Source organism: Delphinus delphis, chromosome X, assembly GCF_949987515.2.
Source record: "Delphinus delphis chromosome X, mDelDel1.2, whole genome shotgun sequence".
Lineage (NCBI taxonomy): Eukaryota > Metazoa > Chordata > Mammalia > Artiodactyla > Delphinidae > Delphinus > Delphinus delphis.
The window spans coordinates 112,745,593-112,763,654 of record NC_082704.1 but is presented as its reverse complement, the minus strand read 5'-3'; the positions used below and the strand labels follow the sequence as shown (position 1 = coordinate 112,763,654).

General features: G+C 45.2%; 2 protein-coding genes across 4 annotated transcripts in view; one reads left to right on the top strand and one right to left on the bottom strand.

Moving 5' to 3' along the window:
- Nucleotides 1-18,062, bottom strand: part of CTPS2 (CTP synthase 2) — a 110,124-nt gene that overhangs the window by 33,120 nt on the left and 58,942 nt on the right. For all 3 annotated transcript variants that reach the window (XM_060002780.1, XM_060002779.1, XM_060002778.1), the window contains one exon: nucleotides 585-681. In XM_060002780.1, the coding sequence (XP_059858763.1) occupies nucleotides 585-681 (97 nt within the window). The remainder of the gene's footprint in view (nucleotides 1-584; nucleotides 682-18,062) is intronic.
- On the top strand, nucleotides 11,407-16,125 carry S100G (S100 calcium binding protein G). Its single transcript, XM_060002781.1, has 3 exons — nucleotides 11,407-11,554; nucleotides 12,267-12,410; nucleotides 15,835-16,125. The coding sequence occupies exons 2-3, from the start codon at nucleotides 12,276-12,278 to the stop codon at nucleotides 15,937-15,939; spliced, it is 240 nt and encodes a 79-aa protein (XP_059858764.1). The 5' UTR covers nucleotides 11,407-11,554; nucleotides 12,267-12,275; the 3' UTR covers nucleotides 15,940-16,125.

Genomic DNA, 18,062 nt, shown 5'->3' with positions numbered 1-18,062 from the left:
GGGGTTACATTAAGTTATTCTCATATCATATGTTAAGCTATGGAAAAAAGTTCCACAGAAATTAGAATAACCTTATCGGGACTAGAAGATCAGCAAGTATCAGACAGTGAAGCATGTCATATTTTCCTTACCCCATGCTGGAGCCACTCGGGGAACAGAGAAATAGACTTCTGAGACATAACTGGCCCCCTTCTCAAGAAGTTCAAAAATTAGCGGCTCAAAGCAGTCAGACATGAAACAGTTAAACAGGGAGTTGGTTTCGATGCAGTGGAGAAAACAGTGGATTGGAAAGAACTGAGCTGGAATCAGGGCTGTCCTGGTACAGGGTCAACCCCAGGAGCATCGGTAAAGCACAAAGCAGCCCACTGGCCAGGGTGTGGTGGAGGGCAAATGAGAAGGGGCATCCATGCGTGTTCTACCAACCCTTTCAGGGAGAGGAATGGGGAAGCAGGAGGACCAGCGAGTGCAGAGGCAGGGAAGGGGCGACAGGGGCGGGACGGGAGAGCTCCAGGAGGGCTGTGGCCAGGCACGGCCATGTAAATGATGCCTGCCATGTTATAAAACAAATGATCTGAGAAACTTACTTAATATTGAATTTTCAGTTTTGAAAACAGTTCTTCTTATTCCCAGCCTCATCGTTCCTCCCAAATTGCCAGGGTTGTGTTCCGGCATATCAATCACCTTAGAAAACAAAACAAGTCCGGTTTTGCCATCTTGTAAAAACGTAATTTCCCACATTTCAAGCTTTACTTTTAGGGGATGCTCACTGGGTAAGGATGTTCCTTAAACAAGAAAATCCGATCGTTCCTTCCAACCTTCCCATTCAAACACGGTCGTGCTTTTATACACTCCTCACAGTATGCTGCCTTTTCATCTCTGCTTCTCATCTTTCATTCAAATCACAGGTAAAAAACTTCTCAGGAGCATCTTTATAAGCTCCCTCCTGTCATTAGTCAAAGTGTCAGTTCCAGGCGATGTTCACACTTCACCTTCTGGGACCTTCCGCTTTGGTCTTCACGTCCCTTATAATAACAACCCTCTCCCACCGCCCACTCCACTCCCTAAACATTTTCCATAAGCAAATCTGTCCATTTTGGAAAAGGATACCAGAAGTACAGTGGTCCCTCAATATCCAGGGGGACACGTTCCAGGACCCCTCTGGATAACAAAATCCTTGGACGCTCCAATCCCTTATATAAAGTGGCATAATACAGTCAGCTGTCGGTATCTGCGGATGCCGAACCCATGGATACGGAGAGCCAACTGAACTTATTTGCAGAAAATCATTTAGAAGGATTCTTCTTTTTTTTTTTTTTTTGGCTATGCCATGCGGCATGCAGGATCTTAGTTCCCCAACCAGGAATCGAACGTGTGTCCCCTGCAGTGGAAGCATGGAGTCTTTAACCACTGGACCACCAGGGAAGCCCCCTAGAAGGGTTACTCTTATTAAAAAAATTAAAGAAAAAAAATATATATATAATCCATTCTACCAGATTCCATAGGTAGAAACCTAAGTGCCACCCTGGATCTCTCCCTCTCCCTCATCTCCAATGTGTCAAGTCCTATCCACTTACCGGCTCTAGACTTCCTGCATCCATCCACAGCTCCCACCACCACCCAAACCACAGTCCCTCACCTGGACTGCGGCCAGAGCTCACCAACTAGACATGCCCCACATTCACATGTCCCCCCAACCCTGCGCACTGCAGGCAGAGCGGTCGTGGTGTTTCTCCTGCTTGAAATCCTTGACTGCCTGGTACTGGCCCAACCTAGCCCTCAGCCTCACTTCCCGTGACTTTCCCCTCCTACCCTGAGCTCTGGTCGCTGAGCCTTCCTTCAGTTCCTCAAGTGCATTTTCCTTCCTCCCACCATGGAGACTTTGAACATCTCCCACTCCCCTACCCTCTTTTCCTAAATTAATCCATCCCTAACCTTAAGATCTTAGCTCAACTACCCAATATGAGCTTCTGCAGGAGTTGATATTAGCAGGCGCCATACCCTAGTCAGGGTCCTCTATCAACATGCTCCCCGTCACCGTGCTCCCCTCCGTTTGTGTGTAGAGTGCTTTGTGCGCTAGACTGTGAATCGCTAAGAGCTGGGGCACTTTTTGCTTTCACCATCGCATTCCCAGCCCCTAGCACACATGGAACTGGCATCTGGTATGCACTGAACGAATGCAGGGATGATTGAATGAACTCAGACCAAATAATTTCAGATTTATCTTTAGGATTAACTCACAGAAATGCAGACACGTGATTTTTATGAAAAGTCTGTTCTTGTTAGCCAATGGTCTATTTTCGCAATTCTGTTCACTACAATCTCATGGTTTTATTTCATCTTTAAGCTGTTAGAACAGACTACAGTTGGGTGAGTTAACCTGTTCTAATGGAATTGCTCAAGTTTCCTCTCATAAAACCTTCCTCTCCTTGTTTTTTCTATACCCTAACTGCCACATGTTGCTCTACAGGAATCCTTGACAACTAGAATTTTCCAAGAACTTGTATGATCTTATCAGTGCTCCAGAAGAACTTTCTGAGCCATTTGAACCCTGTGGCCCGGGTACACTCTAAGAGTCACTGAGAGGAAGGGGTGGAGAAAAAACTTGACTACACCCCTTGGCAGATGGAGCGCTTGGTTCTGAAGTGCTTTTGGCCTTGGCGTGTCTTTCCTATCTTCTTGGGTCGGCTAATTACGGCTAGATTAAGTATTACAGGAGTGAGGTGAGGAGAGGGCATCAGCTTCCAGTTCAGAAAACTGAGCTGTTTAGCTTTCAGCCCCTTGGGTATTTTCTAGGAAAGGACAGATAAGACTACATTACCTGCCACAGACTCGTAAGAAGTCCTAGGTTGATTCACAGCTACAATTTCCGCTTCAGCTGAAGACAACCTGAACCCTTTAGGAAGACCACAGCAATAAACTCCCCTGGTTTCTTCTTATAAGTGTACTGTAATGCTTTAAGTCAGCCTTACTTCCGGCACTGGGTTTCTCCACTCAGGAAGAGTCTTTTAATGTAGTTTGTTCAGTTATTGGCATGTTTGGAATTCAAGGAATGTTCTGGTATAAACCACTGAAAATGGAGTCAAATGACCCAACGAAGAACAGGAATCCTCCCTTACTGCTTACTTGGGTTGAATCTGACAAACAGAAGGCCAGAAAATATTTCCAAAAGAAGTATTTCCAAAAGCTAAATGCAGTGGGCACAGGGCTGCCTAAGGGTCTTAAACACTCCTCCAACATAGAGGGAAGTCTGGAAATTCCTGAAAGAGCAATATGAGAACATTGTTTAGAAACATGAACTATCAGGAGAAACAGCTATAAGAGTTGAGTGTGGTAGACAGGAGGTGAGGATTACTGAATTTTTTCATTATAGGCTTTTTGGAATTGTTGGGTTTTTTTTTTTTTGGAATTGTTGAACACTTAATTACTTTAATGAAAATACAAATTGAAGGCCTAAATAGTGAAATATATTGTATAGGCCTTCCACTAGGGTATTAGTTCACATTATCCCTGCTGTTTTCAAAAGCAATATATCAGACCTTCTGCTGATATGATAGCACAGAAAGAAATCCCAAGGTGTAACTGCCACGGTGACCCTCCGATTAAAATACGCTCCCATAGAAACCACTGGAGAGGCAAAGAAAACGGTAGACAAAAGATGGGGGAGCAGATGGAAGTAGCTTTCCAACTCTAAATGATGCCCTGAACAGCAGTGAAAGGAGAAAAGCAGAGCAAGAACTGACAGGCGGCTTCATCCGGGGATGCCCATCACACACTCAGTGGAAGGATGTCCAGGCCAGGAAGACCTTCAACATGGCAGAAGAGTAAGATGTGGAGATCACCTTCCTCCCCACAGATACATCAGAAATACATCTACACGTGGAACAACCCCTACAGAACACCTACTGAACGCTGGCAGAAGACCTCAGACCTCCCAAAAGGCAAGAAACTCCCCCACGTACCTGGGTAGGGCAAAAGAAAAAAGAATAAACAGAGACAAAAGGATAGGGACGGGACCTGCACCAGTGGGAGGGAGCTGTGAAGGAGAAAAGGTTTCCACACACTAGGAAGCCCCTTCACTGGCAGAAACGGCGGGTGGCCGGGGGGAAGCTTGGGAGCCGCGGAGGAGAGCACAGCAACAGGGGTGCGGAGGCCAAAGCGGAGAGATTCCCGCACAGAGGAACCATGCCGACCGGCACTCACCAGCCCAAGAGGTTTGTCTGCTCCCCCGCCGGAGCGGGCGGGGGCTGGGAACTGAGGCTCCGGCTTCAGTCGGAGCGCAGGGAGAGGACTGGGGTGGCGGCGTGAACACAGCCTGAAGGGGGGTAGTGCGCCACGGCTGGCCGGGAGGGAGTCCGGGGAAAAGTCTGGAGCTGCCGAAGAGGCAAGAGACGATTGTTTCTGGGGGCGCAAGGACCCTCTCTGAATCCCCTCGATTCAGAGCACCGCCTAAACGAGCTCAAGAGACGGGTGCAAGCCGCGTCTATCAGCGCAGACACCAAGAGACGGGCATGAGACGTTAAGGCTGCTGCTGCCGCCACCAAGAAGCCTGTGAACAAGCACAGGTCACTGTCCACACCTCCCCTCCCAGAAGCCTGTGCAGCCCGCCACTGCCAGGGTCCCGTGATCCAGGGACAACTTCCCCGGGAGAACACATGGCGGCCTCGGGCTGGTGCAACGTTCTGCTGGCCTCTGCCGCCGCAGGCTCGCCCCGCATCGTGCCCCGCCCTCCCCCCCGGCCTGAGTGAGCCAGAGCCCCCGAAGCAGCTGCTCCTTTAACCCCGTCCTGTGGAGAAAAGGGAACCCTCTTGCACTGTAGGTGGGAATGTAAATTGATACAGCCACTGTGGAGAACAGTATGGAGGTTCCTTAAAAAACTAAAAATAGAACTACCATACGACCCAGCAATCCCACTACTGGGCATATACCCTGAGAAAACCGTCATTCAAAAACAGTCATGTACCAAAATGTTCATGGCAGCTCTATTTACAATAGCCAGGACGTGAAAGCAACCTAAGTGTCCATCAACAGATGAATGGATAAAGAAGATGTGGCACATATATACAATGGAATATTACTTAGCCATAAAAAGAAACGAAATTGAGATATTTGTAGTGAGATGGATGGACCTAGAGTCTGTCATACAGAGTGAAGTAAGTCAGAAAGAGAAAAACAAATACCGTATGCTAACACATATATATGGAATCTAAGGGAAAAAAACGGTTCTGAGGAACCTATGGGCGGGACAGGAATAAAGACGCAGACCTACTAGAGAATGGACTTGAGGACACGGGGAGGGGGAAGGGTAAGCTGGGACCAAGTGAGACAGTCGCATGGACATATATACACTCCCAAATGTAAAATCCATAGCTAGTGGGAAGCAGCTGCATAGCACAGAGAAATCAGCTCAGTGCTTTGTGACCACCTTGAGGGGTGGGATAGGGAGGGTGGGAGGGAGACGCAAGAGGGAGGCGCTAAGGGGATATATGTATATGTAGAGCCGATCCAGTTTGTTATACAGCAGAAACTAACACACCGTTGTAAAGCAATTATACTCCATTAAAGATGTTAAAAAAAAAAGAACGTCCAGGCCAGGCTCCAGCTGGGAGAACAGAAACACTCCAGAAGGGGGACGGCTGGGGAAGGCAGAGAACACAGGGTACTTCTGGTCAAACCTGGCCAAACCAGTTGCCTGCAGAGTTCTCAGGCTGTCCTACCAGCTCTAAAGATGACAGTATGACTGCCTCTCGGGTTACAACCTGGTTGAGCAACAAAATTAAGGAAACGTCGTCTTCGTTCCTGGCATTCCTTCCGCAAAAAGCCTGAGAGATAGGAGAACATCATAGCTTTAAAACATATCTTTTATCATTACTGGGGTGGTTAAAGAACTTCAGATATGCTTTAGCTTTAATCCCAACATTTTCAAAATACCCTAGATTTTGCATCTAAGAGGAAAATGCCTCTTCCATTGCAAAAGGGTCGCCTCGGCCCATTCTGAGTTTGCCTAAAAACAAGCTGTCATCTGATCCCCACTACAGAGCTGTCGTTTCTTGGAACCGAGCCATAGCGCAGAAGAAAAATAAAAAAGGATCAATAAGTAACGAATATTGGTGCTGATAAAGCTTTAGGAGATGTAAATGTACCATGTAAGGATAAACACGGCCCTAATTAACCTTTACCAAAGTTTCTGCAGCCCATGATAAAAGTGTAATGGGTTCAAGACTTCAGGAGTCCTGGGTGCCTTAAACAACGAAGTCTAGGGAAGTTAGGTTCTCTTATCAAAGATGAAATTCCCCCCTCCTTTTTTTTTTTGGCCACAGAGCCGGCTTGCAGGATCTTAGTTCCCCGATCAGGGAACTAAGCCTGGGCCTCGGCAGTGAAAGTGCGGAGTCCTAACCATTAGACTGCCAAGGAATTTCCAAAGATGAAATTCCTAAATGGCAGTGTGGGAAAGAGTGCAAGCCTTCTGACCTACCTGACAGAACCCTGGTAAGGCCAGCTTCTGTCCAGTCCCTTGCCTTTGGACATTTCATTTGGGGACACTAGAGGAGCCTACCTCCCAGCAGACCATCTTCAGTAGCTGGGCAGCTACAGCAGTCTCCATTGTTGCAGACCAAATCTAAACCCTTCCATGTGGCACGCAGGTTCCACCTCATTCAGGAACCGTCTATGCTCTCCCCACATATTCTGACCCGTGGTTTCTACCTCTGCTCCCCTCCCCTCGACGCCACTACATACATACCGCCTCTTCACTACTTTCCCTGAGATGGCTTCGCCCCACCATCCCACGTGGGCTTGCGCTTTAGGGGCACCCTCCAGTTCTCCTCACCGTGCCATACTTAATACCAGTGTTATGCTCACCCTACCAAACAAATGACCTACACAGTGTTAATTCCTTTCCAATAAGCGGTAGGCTGAATAACAGCCCCCCCAAAGATGTCCAAGTCCTAGTCCCCAGAAACCGTGAATATGCTGCCTTCCGTGTCAGCCTGATTAAATTAAGCCTCTTGAGATGGTAAACTTATCTGGGGGTTATCAGGGTGGGCCCAACGCAACCACAGGGTCTTCATAAGAAGCAGCAGGAGGGTCAGAATCAGAGATGGAAATGTGACAACGAAGCAGAGGTCAGAGAGAGAAGGAGAGAGAGAGACTGGAAGAGGCCACATGGCTGGCTTTAAAGATGGAGGAAAGGGCCATGAGCAGGCAGTCTCTAGAAGCTGGAAAAGGCAAAGAAATAGATTCTCCCCTAGAGCCTCCAGAAGAAATGCTTCTGAGCTCCAGACCTGTAAAAAACTAAATTTGTCACTAAGTTGGTGGTAATTTGTTACAGCAGCAATAGGAAACTAATACAGTCCTTTAACGTATACAAGTTTAACCTCCTCCATCATTTCGTATATGCATCTCCTCTCAGAAACTAAAGCGTGGGCTCCTCACGCACAAGGACTAGATCTTCTTCTCTAGCACCATCGGAGTTCAGCACAATGGCAGGTTTGGATCAAGCGTTCCATCATTAAATCTCCCTGGATTTTAATCAAAAACTAACAGAGGAGACCCAGGGACTGGTCGGTGGGCCTACAAGAAGTAGAGGGTCTCTGAGACCAAGTCGCAGACGGAAGGGGAGAGGGGCAGTTGCCTGCTCTGAGGCCAAGGTATGCTGTGCCCAAGCTCACCTCTCACCTGATACAGGGCCGGTACCTCTCTGCAGCATCAGGGCAGCGTGAGGATGGAATCTACAATGGTGAAAGCATTAAGCAGTCCTAGAAACATGTAGATATTTTCTAGTTTTTTTGTTTGTTTGTTTTTGCGGTACGCGGGCGTCTCACTGCTGTGGCCTCTCCCGTTGCGGAGCACAGGCTCCGGACGTGCAGGCTCAGCAGCCATGGCTCACGGGCCCAGCCACTCCGCAGCATGTGGGATCTTCCCGGACCGTGACACGAACCCGTGTCCCCTGCATCGGCAGGCGGACTCTCAACCATTGTGCCACCAGGGAAGCCCCTCTAATTTTTTTAACTTGGTTTTTTCCACCAGTAAAATAAGGTCTATATTACTTCCACTAGGAAAAGAACATTCTTATACCTTCAGGTGTGATCATGACACTTAAGTCCTGCCTCTGAGCCTCACACTAACATTGACCAGCTCTCCTCACAGAAGCCCTACTCCTGAGACGGGGCAGGTGGCATGGTGGCTGACGGTGCGGGCTGGCTCTGGACTTGAATCCCAGCTCTGCCAGTCCCCAGTGACGTGACCTTGAATGCGTCCTTGACTGTCTCTGTAGACTGGAGGTAACAGCGGCATCCACTTCACACGGGTACTGAGGAATTTCTGGAGCTAACGGGTCGGGTAGGGGGGCAGCACACAGCCCATGGGAAAAAGCAGCCCTCGATAGTCCCAGGCTCTGATAAAGAGGCCTCTGCGAACTCTGGCACCCAGGGCAGAGGCTGGAAGCGAAAGGTGAACTCTGTCATGGGCGGGGGTCTCCCTTTTAGGGACAGCTGCTCTTTAATAGTCACGGTCTCTCCCAAACCTCAGCATCAAAGACAACACGAGCCCACAGACAGCATTTTACACCCATTTTGCTTCGCAGGGCCTGGCTGCTGACACTACCCTCTTCCCGAGGTGCTTTTTGAGGCACTGCTGCTGTGGCCTTTGAGCACAGTAACCCGGCCACGGAGACCTGTGGTACCCCAAGCTTGTAAAATAAGTTACTCTTGGCTTTCCCAGGAAAAACTGCAGTCTGTCCAAAGATCAAGCAATTGAACGGTGAGGTGAAATAACCTTTGCCTCTCCATTTTTCCATTACCCATATTGTGCCTGTCATGTTTTCCCCCTTCTCTGGTTTCAAAATGCACTCTTTTGAACACACCCTGTATTTATCGCCCATCTCCACATATTTTTAGTTAATGTTTCATGAGAGTATCTATTGGTGGATTTCACGTTTCCCACTGCAGGTTTACCCTCACGCTTGAGTCCACAGGTAAAGAGAAAAATAAGAGGCGAGAGATGTGACTTGCAGAGGTGAGCAAGTGAAAACATAAGAGGACCAACGGGGTGTTTTTCCCGTTCTGTCAGCGTTTACCACAAGCCTAAGTTCTGACAACAAGCAGCACTGGGCCTGTTTTAATCAGAGGTCTTCCCTTGAAACTAGAGATTTGTAGCCTAAAAGACTGTTAACCAATACTGTTCCAAATGTTTTTCTTAGGGTTCATTTTATATACACACATGCTCACACACACGTGTGTTCATATATACATTTCATGTGTTGTATACAACATATATTATCTCATACAATATATACTTGTTAAAATCATATAGTTATATATTATATTGTTATTAAGATCACATATAGTTATTAAAATCATTTCTTCAGTAGACTCAAGAAATAAAACAACTACCATGTTGATTTTAGCTCACAAGCGGTAATTTGAGAGAACAGATAATTTAAGATGCTATTTCAACAACTGGGGAGATGTGAGTACGGGCTGTGATCATGGCATTGTGGTTGTGTAAGAGAATGTCCTTGTCCTTACAAGATAAGATGCTGAGTTATTTAGGGGGTTAGTGTCTGGATGTCTGTAACTGATTCTCAAATGGTTGGGGTTGGGGGGGGTCATCCATAGAAAGAGAAAGCAAATGTGGAAATGTTACCGATTAGTGAATCTGGGCAAAAGGTGGGTTGGTATTCATTGACTCTTCCTGCAAATTTTCTGTAGATTTGAAATTTTTTTAAAAAGATGCTGGCGGAAAAAGATATTTTCATGACTGTTCAACAAAAGCCTCCTTCCTCCCAGGTAAGACAGAGCATAAGTATAAAAACCCGAGAAATTCTCTAAAATCTTGATTAAAATACATTGCCAAAATCAGAACATTTTTGTGTAAATCTTACAGCTAAAAGCAAAATGCCTATCTTTACTCTAAGAAGTAAGTTAATACATAGTCAGTACTGATGCATACCAATGTCAAATAATCTGCAATAAAAGAGAGAATAACATACACAAGACAGCTAAGGTGCATGGACTGATCAGGACTCAGGACTGGTGGCAGCTTTTAAGGAACTCTATATATAAGATTTCACATTTGTTCTCCAAGGTAAATAAGACCTTAGAATTTTAGAACTGAAAAGCCTCAGAGAGAAATACAGTCCAATATTTTAATCCTGAATTTGTCTGCAATATAACAAAGGGCCATAGAAAACTAAATATAGAAAAGGTCCATAAAACGTGTGGACATATACAAGTATTTAAAAGCTGGTAAGTGCTTTTAAAGTTGATCTGGAACCCCCTTTTGTGAGTTACAATCAGTATCGGATCAATGTTCCCAGGAAATGTCCTAATTCTTTCATAGAACTCTTTCTAAGAGAAATAAATTTAGTCTCCAGTTTTAAATCCTGGCAGTTCCAAAAGTTTGAAGTAATTCCAATTGAATAAAAGTAAGTCAAGTGTTTTCACGAGTTTTTAGAATGATTAACAAAATAGATTTGGCAAGGAAAAGAAATAAAAAGCACATATGTGAACAACAAATAATGAAAAAGTTGAAAAATGACCATGCTATTTGGCGATCTTGCTTTGCCAAATGAAACCACAAATTATTGTGTATCTTCCCCTGACTTCTTAAACCTGCTTCTCAATGATATTTTATTCATTCATTCAGTTATTCAAAAATTTAACCACCTAGGGACTTCCCTGGTGGCACAGTAGTTAAGAATCCACCTGCCAATGCAGGGGACACGGGTTCGAGCCCTGGTCTGGGAAGATCCCACATGCCGCAGAGCGACCAAGCCCGTGCGCCACAAGTACTGAGCCAGCACTCTAGACCCCACGAGCCACAACTACTAAGCCCGCATGCCACACCTACTGAAGCCCGTGCACCTAGAGCCCATGTTCCGCAACAAGAGAAGCCACCGCAATGAGAAGACTGCGCACCGCAACGAAGAGTAGCCCCCGCTCACCACAGCTAGAGAAAAGCCCGCGCGCAGCAACTAAGACCCAACACAGCCAAATTATTTATTTATTTATTTTTAAAAAGTGGATGTTTATTAAAAAAAAATTTAACCACCTTATATGTACAAAACATCAGAGGGACTTCAAAGGCTATAAGGCAATTCTTTAAACTACGTAGTATTTGATTATCTATTTCAGCATTTTTTTCTTGATGTGCAGAAAATTATTTTTTTCAAGCCTAAATATGCAACTAAATTGAAAAACAACAACCCTCCGTATTTTAGCTTTCTGAAATGTGAACAGTGAGCAAATATCCTAGTTCCACATGGTAGGGAAAATGTAATCTAAGGGGTAAAGAATCCAAGCTTATACTTGGGACTCTGAACCATTAAGCAACTGTTGAGGTGGCCCTTTATTGGATCTTGCCCTTAATTATGAAGCTCATGCAGTCTTAGGCTTGGGTTTCAAAAACCATTAATAATCACCCTTAAATGGCAAACAAAAGGAAAATTTCATAATCAGGGTGGTGTAGGTGTAAAGACTATAAAAGTCGCAGGATCCTGCTCAGCTTCTCACACTCCTATTTGATTCTTCCAGCTGCCTCACTGCTGGACGACCAGGTAAGTGTGCTTTTAGTACTACCTGTAGCTGCTTCTGCTTCCTTTCAGAATGGTGTGAAAGAGCACGGTCTAGAGAAAAAGTGGGTTTGTGCCATCTAAAGATAGGCTAGAAGCTGTGGTCAGGTTTCTTCAAGACCACAGCCTACAGAGTGCAGAACAGGTACCTAAAAAGTGAAAAATGTCATAATTACTAGTAAAAGTATTCGGCTCCAAAGACTATCTTCTAACAGATATACTCCAAAAACAGACATTTAACAACCTATCTAAGATGATTATTTTTATTTATTTATTTTTTTGCGGTACGCGGGCCTCTCACTGTTGCGGCCTCTCCCGTTGCGGAGCACAGGCTCCGGACGCGCAGGCTCAGCGGCCATGGCTCACGGGCCCAGCCGCACCGCGGCATATGGGATCTTCCCGGACCGGGGCACGAACCCGTGTCCCCTGCATCGGCAGGCGGACTCTCAACCACTGCGCCACCAGGGAAGCCTGATGATTATTTTTAAAACACGTTTTCAGTCACTGGTACATTGTGATTCCCACAGTTCCCGCCCCGTCTCTCCTCCTCCTCCTCTTTATCTTCCCCTCTCCCCTTTTCTTTATTCTCTCTCACCTATGCCAAGGAAACAGCCCAAAAGCACTCAACTCCTTCTGGCAATCATCAGTATAAAATACTTCACCTTTTTGGTAAGTTCATTTCTTTCCCAATTTACAGGACACCAAAATGAGTACAAACAAGTTTCCTGAAGAACTGAAGAGCATTTTTGAAAAATACGCAGCCAAAGAAGGTGATCCAAACCAGCTGTCGAAGGAGGAGCTGAAGCTATTGATTCAGACTGAATTCCCCAGTTTACTGAAAGTGAGTATACCACCACAGAGCCCGCTGATGGGGCGGCGATGGTGGGAAGGGAGGAGAGAAGAGAGGAAAGGACGCGGGGAGAGGCTGAGGTCCACGACGAGACGGATCACAGCTCCATCTGAGGCGGAGCGCCCAGCAGCCCAGGCATGGGCATCACCGGAGGGAGGGCGCTTGAATGTGTGCTTTCCTCCCCTGAGGGCAGGCCACATTTCAGAAGGCAAGTTCCTAGAAAGCATGGACTACGCCTTCTATTGCCCACAGCCTTGACTCAGAACTCCCCAAGACCAGCCATAGTAAACAGAAGCCATGATCGCACTCTTACCGAGCTAGGCCTGGAAGACCCGCAGGTTGCCAAGCAAACACACTAAGGCCTTCAGCCTGGATTCAGCACCCCTGTGCCAGGCTTTAGGAAAACAACGAGGCCTGTACGGTTATAGGAGCTGGACTTGGATGTGCTCCTCTGTAATAGGTAGGATCTCTCAACTAGACCAACACTTACTTGGCAGTCTGTTAAGAAAACCGGCCTCATGCTGATAAATTGCCCTCTGGCGACACCCATTTCTATTTCAAAAGCATTTACATTTGTGCTAAAGAGCAACCACGAGTTTCTAAACAACTTTCAGGAAAGGATTACATTTCCTCAGCCATAAAGTTTCTGATCAAAACCATCCCAGAGTTATCAACATCAAAATGCATCTAGAGGCAATAAGGAATAGGGAAAGGTTAATTCTCTTTGCTCCAATACACTTTCTTTCCCTTGGAACTAAAAACCATCTTCAAAATGGAAGCAACTGTGCAACTGCCTGTTACATTTGACTTGGTCCCTACTTAGCTCTAACTTCAGAATTTGGTTCTCAGTTTTTAACCAGAAATGTCCCTTCTGTCAATATGACATATGAGAAGGTTTCTAGTTTTAGTTGTTGAGGTTTCTGTTTTTAGTACTAAAAAGTGAAGTAGCTGAATTCGATGACCTTATAATCGATATTGTCTTATAGTTAAAATGTGAAATAACTTAAAAAGTTAAAGGTACTAGCAGAAAAAGAGACTTGCTAATCAAAAATAAAAACCAGTGTTTCTGAGGAAGATTCAACTTTTCAAAAAAAAACAAAAGGAAGAAAAATAATAATAGGAATAATAGAAAATAATAAAAAGAAGAAAAATAATAATCTGACAGGGAAGCCTAGGCAATCTATTCAAACAATTTGTTTTTAAATAAGGTAAGATTGGTGAATTTTTCTGTATTTTTCTATATTTTATGTATTTCCTATAAAAACCACATATGGGGCTTACCTGGTGGCGCAGTGGTTGAGAGTCCGCCTGCCGATGCAGGGGACATGGGTTCGTGCCCCAGTCTGGGAAGATCCCACATGCCGCGGAGCGGCTAAGCCCGTGAGCCATGGCCGCTGAGCCTGCGCGTCCGGAGCCTGTGCTCCGCAACAGGAGAGGCCACAACGGTGAGAGGCCCACGTATGGCAAAAAAGGAAAAAAAAAAAAAAAAAAAAGCACATATGACTTTTCTAATTAGGATAAAGGTAGGAAGACTAACGGTAAGTTGTGAAAAATCTACTTATCAAGTCATGTACTGATTACATTTCCATATGGATTTCTAAGGTTTTCTAAGCTATACTGTTTACATCACATCACCTTGTGTGGTTTAGAATGTAGCAAATGCTTCAGGAAAACAGTGCTTGGTATTTATAAAACAGATGCTAAATAACTAACACAGTTTGGTCTTGTGAGCATAGCTAAGTGCCAAGTGTCTTTACAGGAATCTTAGGGATTAAAGCATACCTTGATGTAGAGATTTGTTGCACAACAATGTGAACATACTTAACATTACTGAACCGTATACTTAAAAATAGTTAAGATGGGGAATGTTATCTTATGCGATTTTTACCACAATTTAAAAAAATTTTTTGAAGCTGACTTATAAACTAAACTGTTAGTTCAATAGGTTTCCTGGGTACTATTTTGCCACAGAGGCTCCTAACCTGAAAGTCAGAGTTGTGGCTCAGAACAAGTCTCCCTGAAATATGCCACTTTAGCATGAAGATTACTGGGAACTAAAAAAAATCAAAACCCAAAGATTCAGGGAAAACTCTTTAGCTCCCACTCAGCTGCCTAAATTTATACTGCAAAGAACAGAGCTCTTCTTTTACCAGGAAGAGAGCTCTTGCTAGAGATTCCTTTTGTCCTAAGAAATTTATCTGTATAACAGGCCAAACTTTTGTTTTCCAAACATCTCTGCCTACATCTGAATGGCCTTCCTTCCTTTTGTAGCCTTAGCCCAGGATGTCATATAAGCCTCAGTTACCTGGCTGCCCTTTGGGTATCATACTTTTATGGGGTACCCTGTACGTATGTAATTAAACTTGTTTTTCTCCTGTTGATCTATGTCAATTTAATTAATAGACCAGCCAAAGAACCCAGAAGGGAAGAAGGGAAAATTTTCCACCCCTACAGCAGAGACAAAAATTAATTCTGCTTAATTCACTACAGGAATACCAGTAGTCAAAAGGGAGTTGAGCTGAACATGATCTGATGTAATAAGCAGTGGTTCTCTGAGTAGTCAGTCCTGGACCAGCAGCATCCACACCGCCCAGGAACCTGTTGGAAATACAGATTCTCAGGTCCCACCCCAAGCCTAGTGAATCGGAAGCTCTGGGAGTAGGACCACCCATCAGTTTGGGTTTACTAAGGTCAGCATGCCCACCTGGTGATTCTGACGCATGCCGAAGTGTGAGAACCACTGAGCCAAAGTCATCCTGCATAGCATAGCAGTGGGCTGCAACCCGGGGTTTGCGAAAAAACTAGGGTGGTTGCTAATTAAGGGGTTGAGCTCTGGAGTCAGTGTTTGAACCCAAGCCCTCTACTTACCAGCTGGGGGTGCTGAGCAAGTCAGCGGGTGTCTCAAAGCCTCAGTTTCCTCATCTGTAAAGTGGATCTCCCCCACACGGCAGCTGGGAGAATTGCACAGGATAAGGAAAAGCTCTGGCACGGGGCTGGCCCATGGCAAGCCTAGGATCACATGCTGGTCCAGCTCTGGGGCTGGATGCCAAACCAGCTACCAGGGAAATCTTGGAGCAGGGCCCCTCGGCAGTCAAGTAAAGCCCTGGGACTTCTTCTCAAAAGAATGATTTAGATTTAGTTTACATAGGAAACCAATTATTTTAAATACACATTAGCAATTTTAAAATAATAAATGTATGATATAGTTTTTTTAAAAAAAAGGGTAGGCAGTTCTGTGACATGAAGCAATACTACAACTAAAGTTGGTTTTTTCATCTCTATCAGTAACATATGACTGAAAACTCGGTTGCCTTCTAGGAACGCAGACCCAGTGTCTCTAATTCGGAAAATGTGCAGCAGTAACTGAATCATTTTCTCTCCTCTCTTCTATCCCATCCTTTTTGTCTAAAACCAGGGTCCAAGCACCCTAGATGACCTCTTTCAAGAACTGGACAGGAATGGAGATGGAGAAGTTAGTTTCGAAGAATTCCAGGTGTTAGTAAAAAAGATATCCCAGTGAAGGAAAAAACAAAACAGATCATTCTAAGAACCGAAAGAAGAGTGCCTGGGATGTGGCCCTATTCTGTATGAAACCACCATTGTCTCCACTTAATTCTTTGCAATTGTAATGATCAAGCAGTGAGGTCTAATTACTGAATAAAGAAATCCTTAGACATGTCTCCCCTTGTCAAGTACTGACCCCTGTAGCTTACTAGATTTGAAAGCAACCTTAATTTGATGCATCTAATTTATGGATTTATAAAGAAAAAAAAAAGGCCCAGAATAGTTCCACGATCTTGACCAAGACCACAAAGATGGTGGCGGAGAGTTGGAAAGAATTCTGACGAGTCAAACCAACTCCCTCCCTCCACTCGTCCACCAGAATAACCCCCTCCCTGCTGTCCCTCCGCAGCCACGCAGGGCTCACATCATTCCCAACATCAACTCGTATTTCACTCTAGTCAATGGCTATGGAGAAACAGACTTCATAAAACAGACACTTGTCTTTAAAGTCATCTCCCAGCACCGGCTGTGCCTCTTGAATCAATGACCCTTTGGGGGAGCAAAAGGAATGTACGTCCAGAGAGTCAGTTCCATTCCGTCACTGAGGGGATGGCCTTGGTTCTAGTATGTGATGTGGAAAATAAAAGGGACAGGAAGGCATAGGGCCCTCCAGCTCTGGCATCCTGCAATGCTGGGACGCTGGGTATCTGAGAAACAGCTAGTCCTCACGTTCTACTAGTTGAATCCAGCTGGGGGGAGGGAAAGAGGGAGGAGCGTGGGAGAGGAGTAACTTTCTTCTGCCCCTTACCAGACAGTTAAAATGGCAAAGTCAAATCAGTCTAAGTTGGCCACGGCAGCCCACCACAGCAGTGCCCTGGAAGCAAGGTCTTTATCCTGACCACCACTCTCCCCTCCTCGGAAACACCCACAAATCATCAGCACTGCACCCATTCCCTTTGACCAGCATCTCAACCTTTCTGTTCATTATCACCCTCCTAATGAGCCTTGTTAGACATTCTTTTCCCAACTGCCCCTCCAACAAAATTTTAATTCCACATATACATTGTGTGTATACCTGTTTATGTACCACATTCATATCTGTGCTTTAGACATGGTGTAAGATGGTTTTTTGACCCACCACCGCCCCCTCAAAAGCAATTTTAACCCCTGTGGTGTAAGCACACAGGGTAGCACGTCCCCAGAGGAAGAAAACCAGGCATGGCTGGTTTTTTGACATAAGAGAACCCATTTTTGGCCTAAGCCATTTTGTGATCTAAGCCTGGCCATAATGCTTGTCCTTGAACAGGTCTCAGTAATTAATGACCTTAAGGAAACAAGGAACAAATGACTGTTATCAGGCAAGAGAAGTAACAAGAGCAAAGATAATACATCACTTGTAAAGACCCCCAGTTCTGTTTCAGCAGTAAAGACTAGCCTGAAGCACTCAACCACCAGATCAACTGGAACCTAAGGGATGATAATGTTGACCTTTTCTGACCCTTGTGACTTCGATCAACTAAAGCTTGGACTGTGTGGACCACCCAAACCCCTTCGTGAATATGCATGTACCCTCAGCTTAAAACTTCCCCAGTTTTCAGGGAGACACAGCTTTGGGAAAGATCCCCGGTGTTCTCCTTACTTGCTGCAAGTAATAGATCCTTCCTCCTCCCACTCTCTGGCTTGGTTGCATCTTTTGGCTCAACACCCACGAAGAGGTGAACCCAGTTTGGGGGTAACATTGGGAGCAATAGCGCATGCCTTTGAACAATGTTCTTCGATGTTTTTATTTTTAACTCATGCTCTAGAGCCAAAATTGCCACACGTTACTTTCTGTAGTTGACATCAGAAAGGTATGGGATTATTTCCACTTTCAAAATGCAGGAAATGACAACCTTGAATGGTTTTAAAACTACACAAGCCCTCCTGAAGATTCTGCTATGACCTTACTCTCAAGCTGAGAAAAACTGCCTGAAAAGTACTGCCTTTGAGTCAGTTTTTTTAACCTAACATATTTGAAGTGTGTGATGGGTATGTCAGTCAAGTTGGCTGCTGTAATTTTCTCAGTGGCTTCAACTGTGCACTTGAAGGCACTCCAAGGTGGGCACACACCCACTCCCCACCTCGTTCACCCTGTAAGGG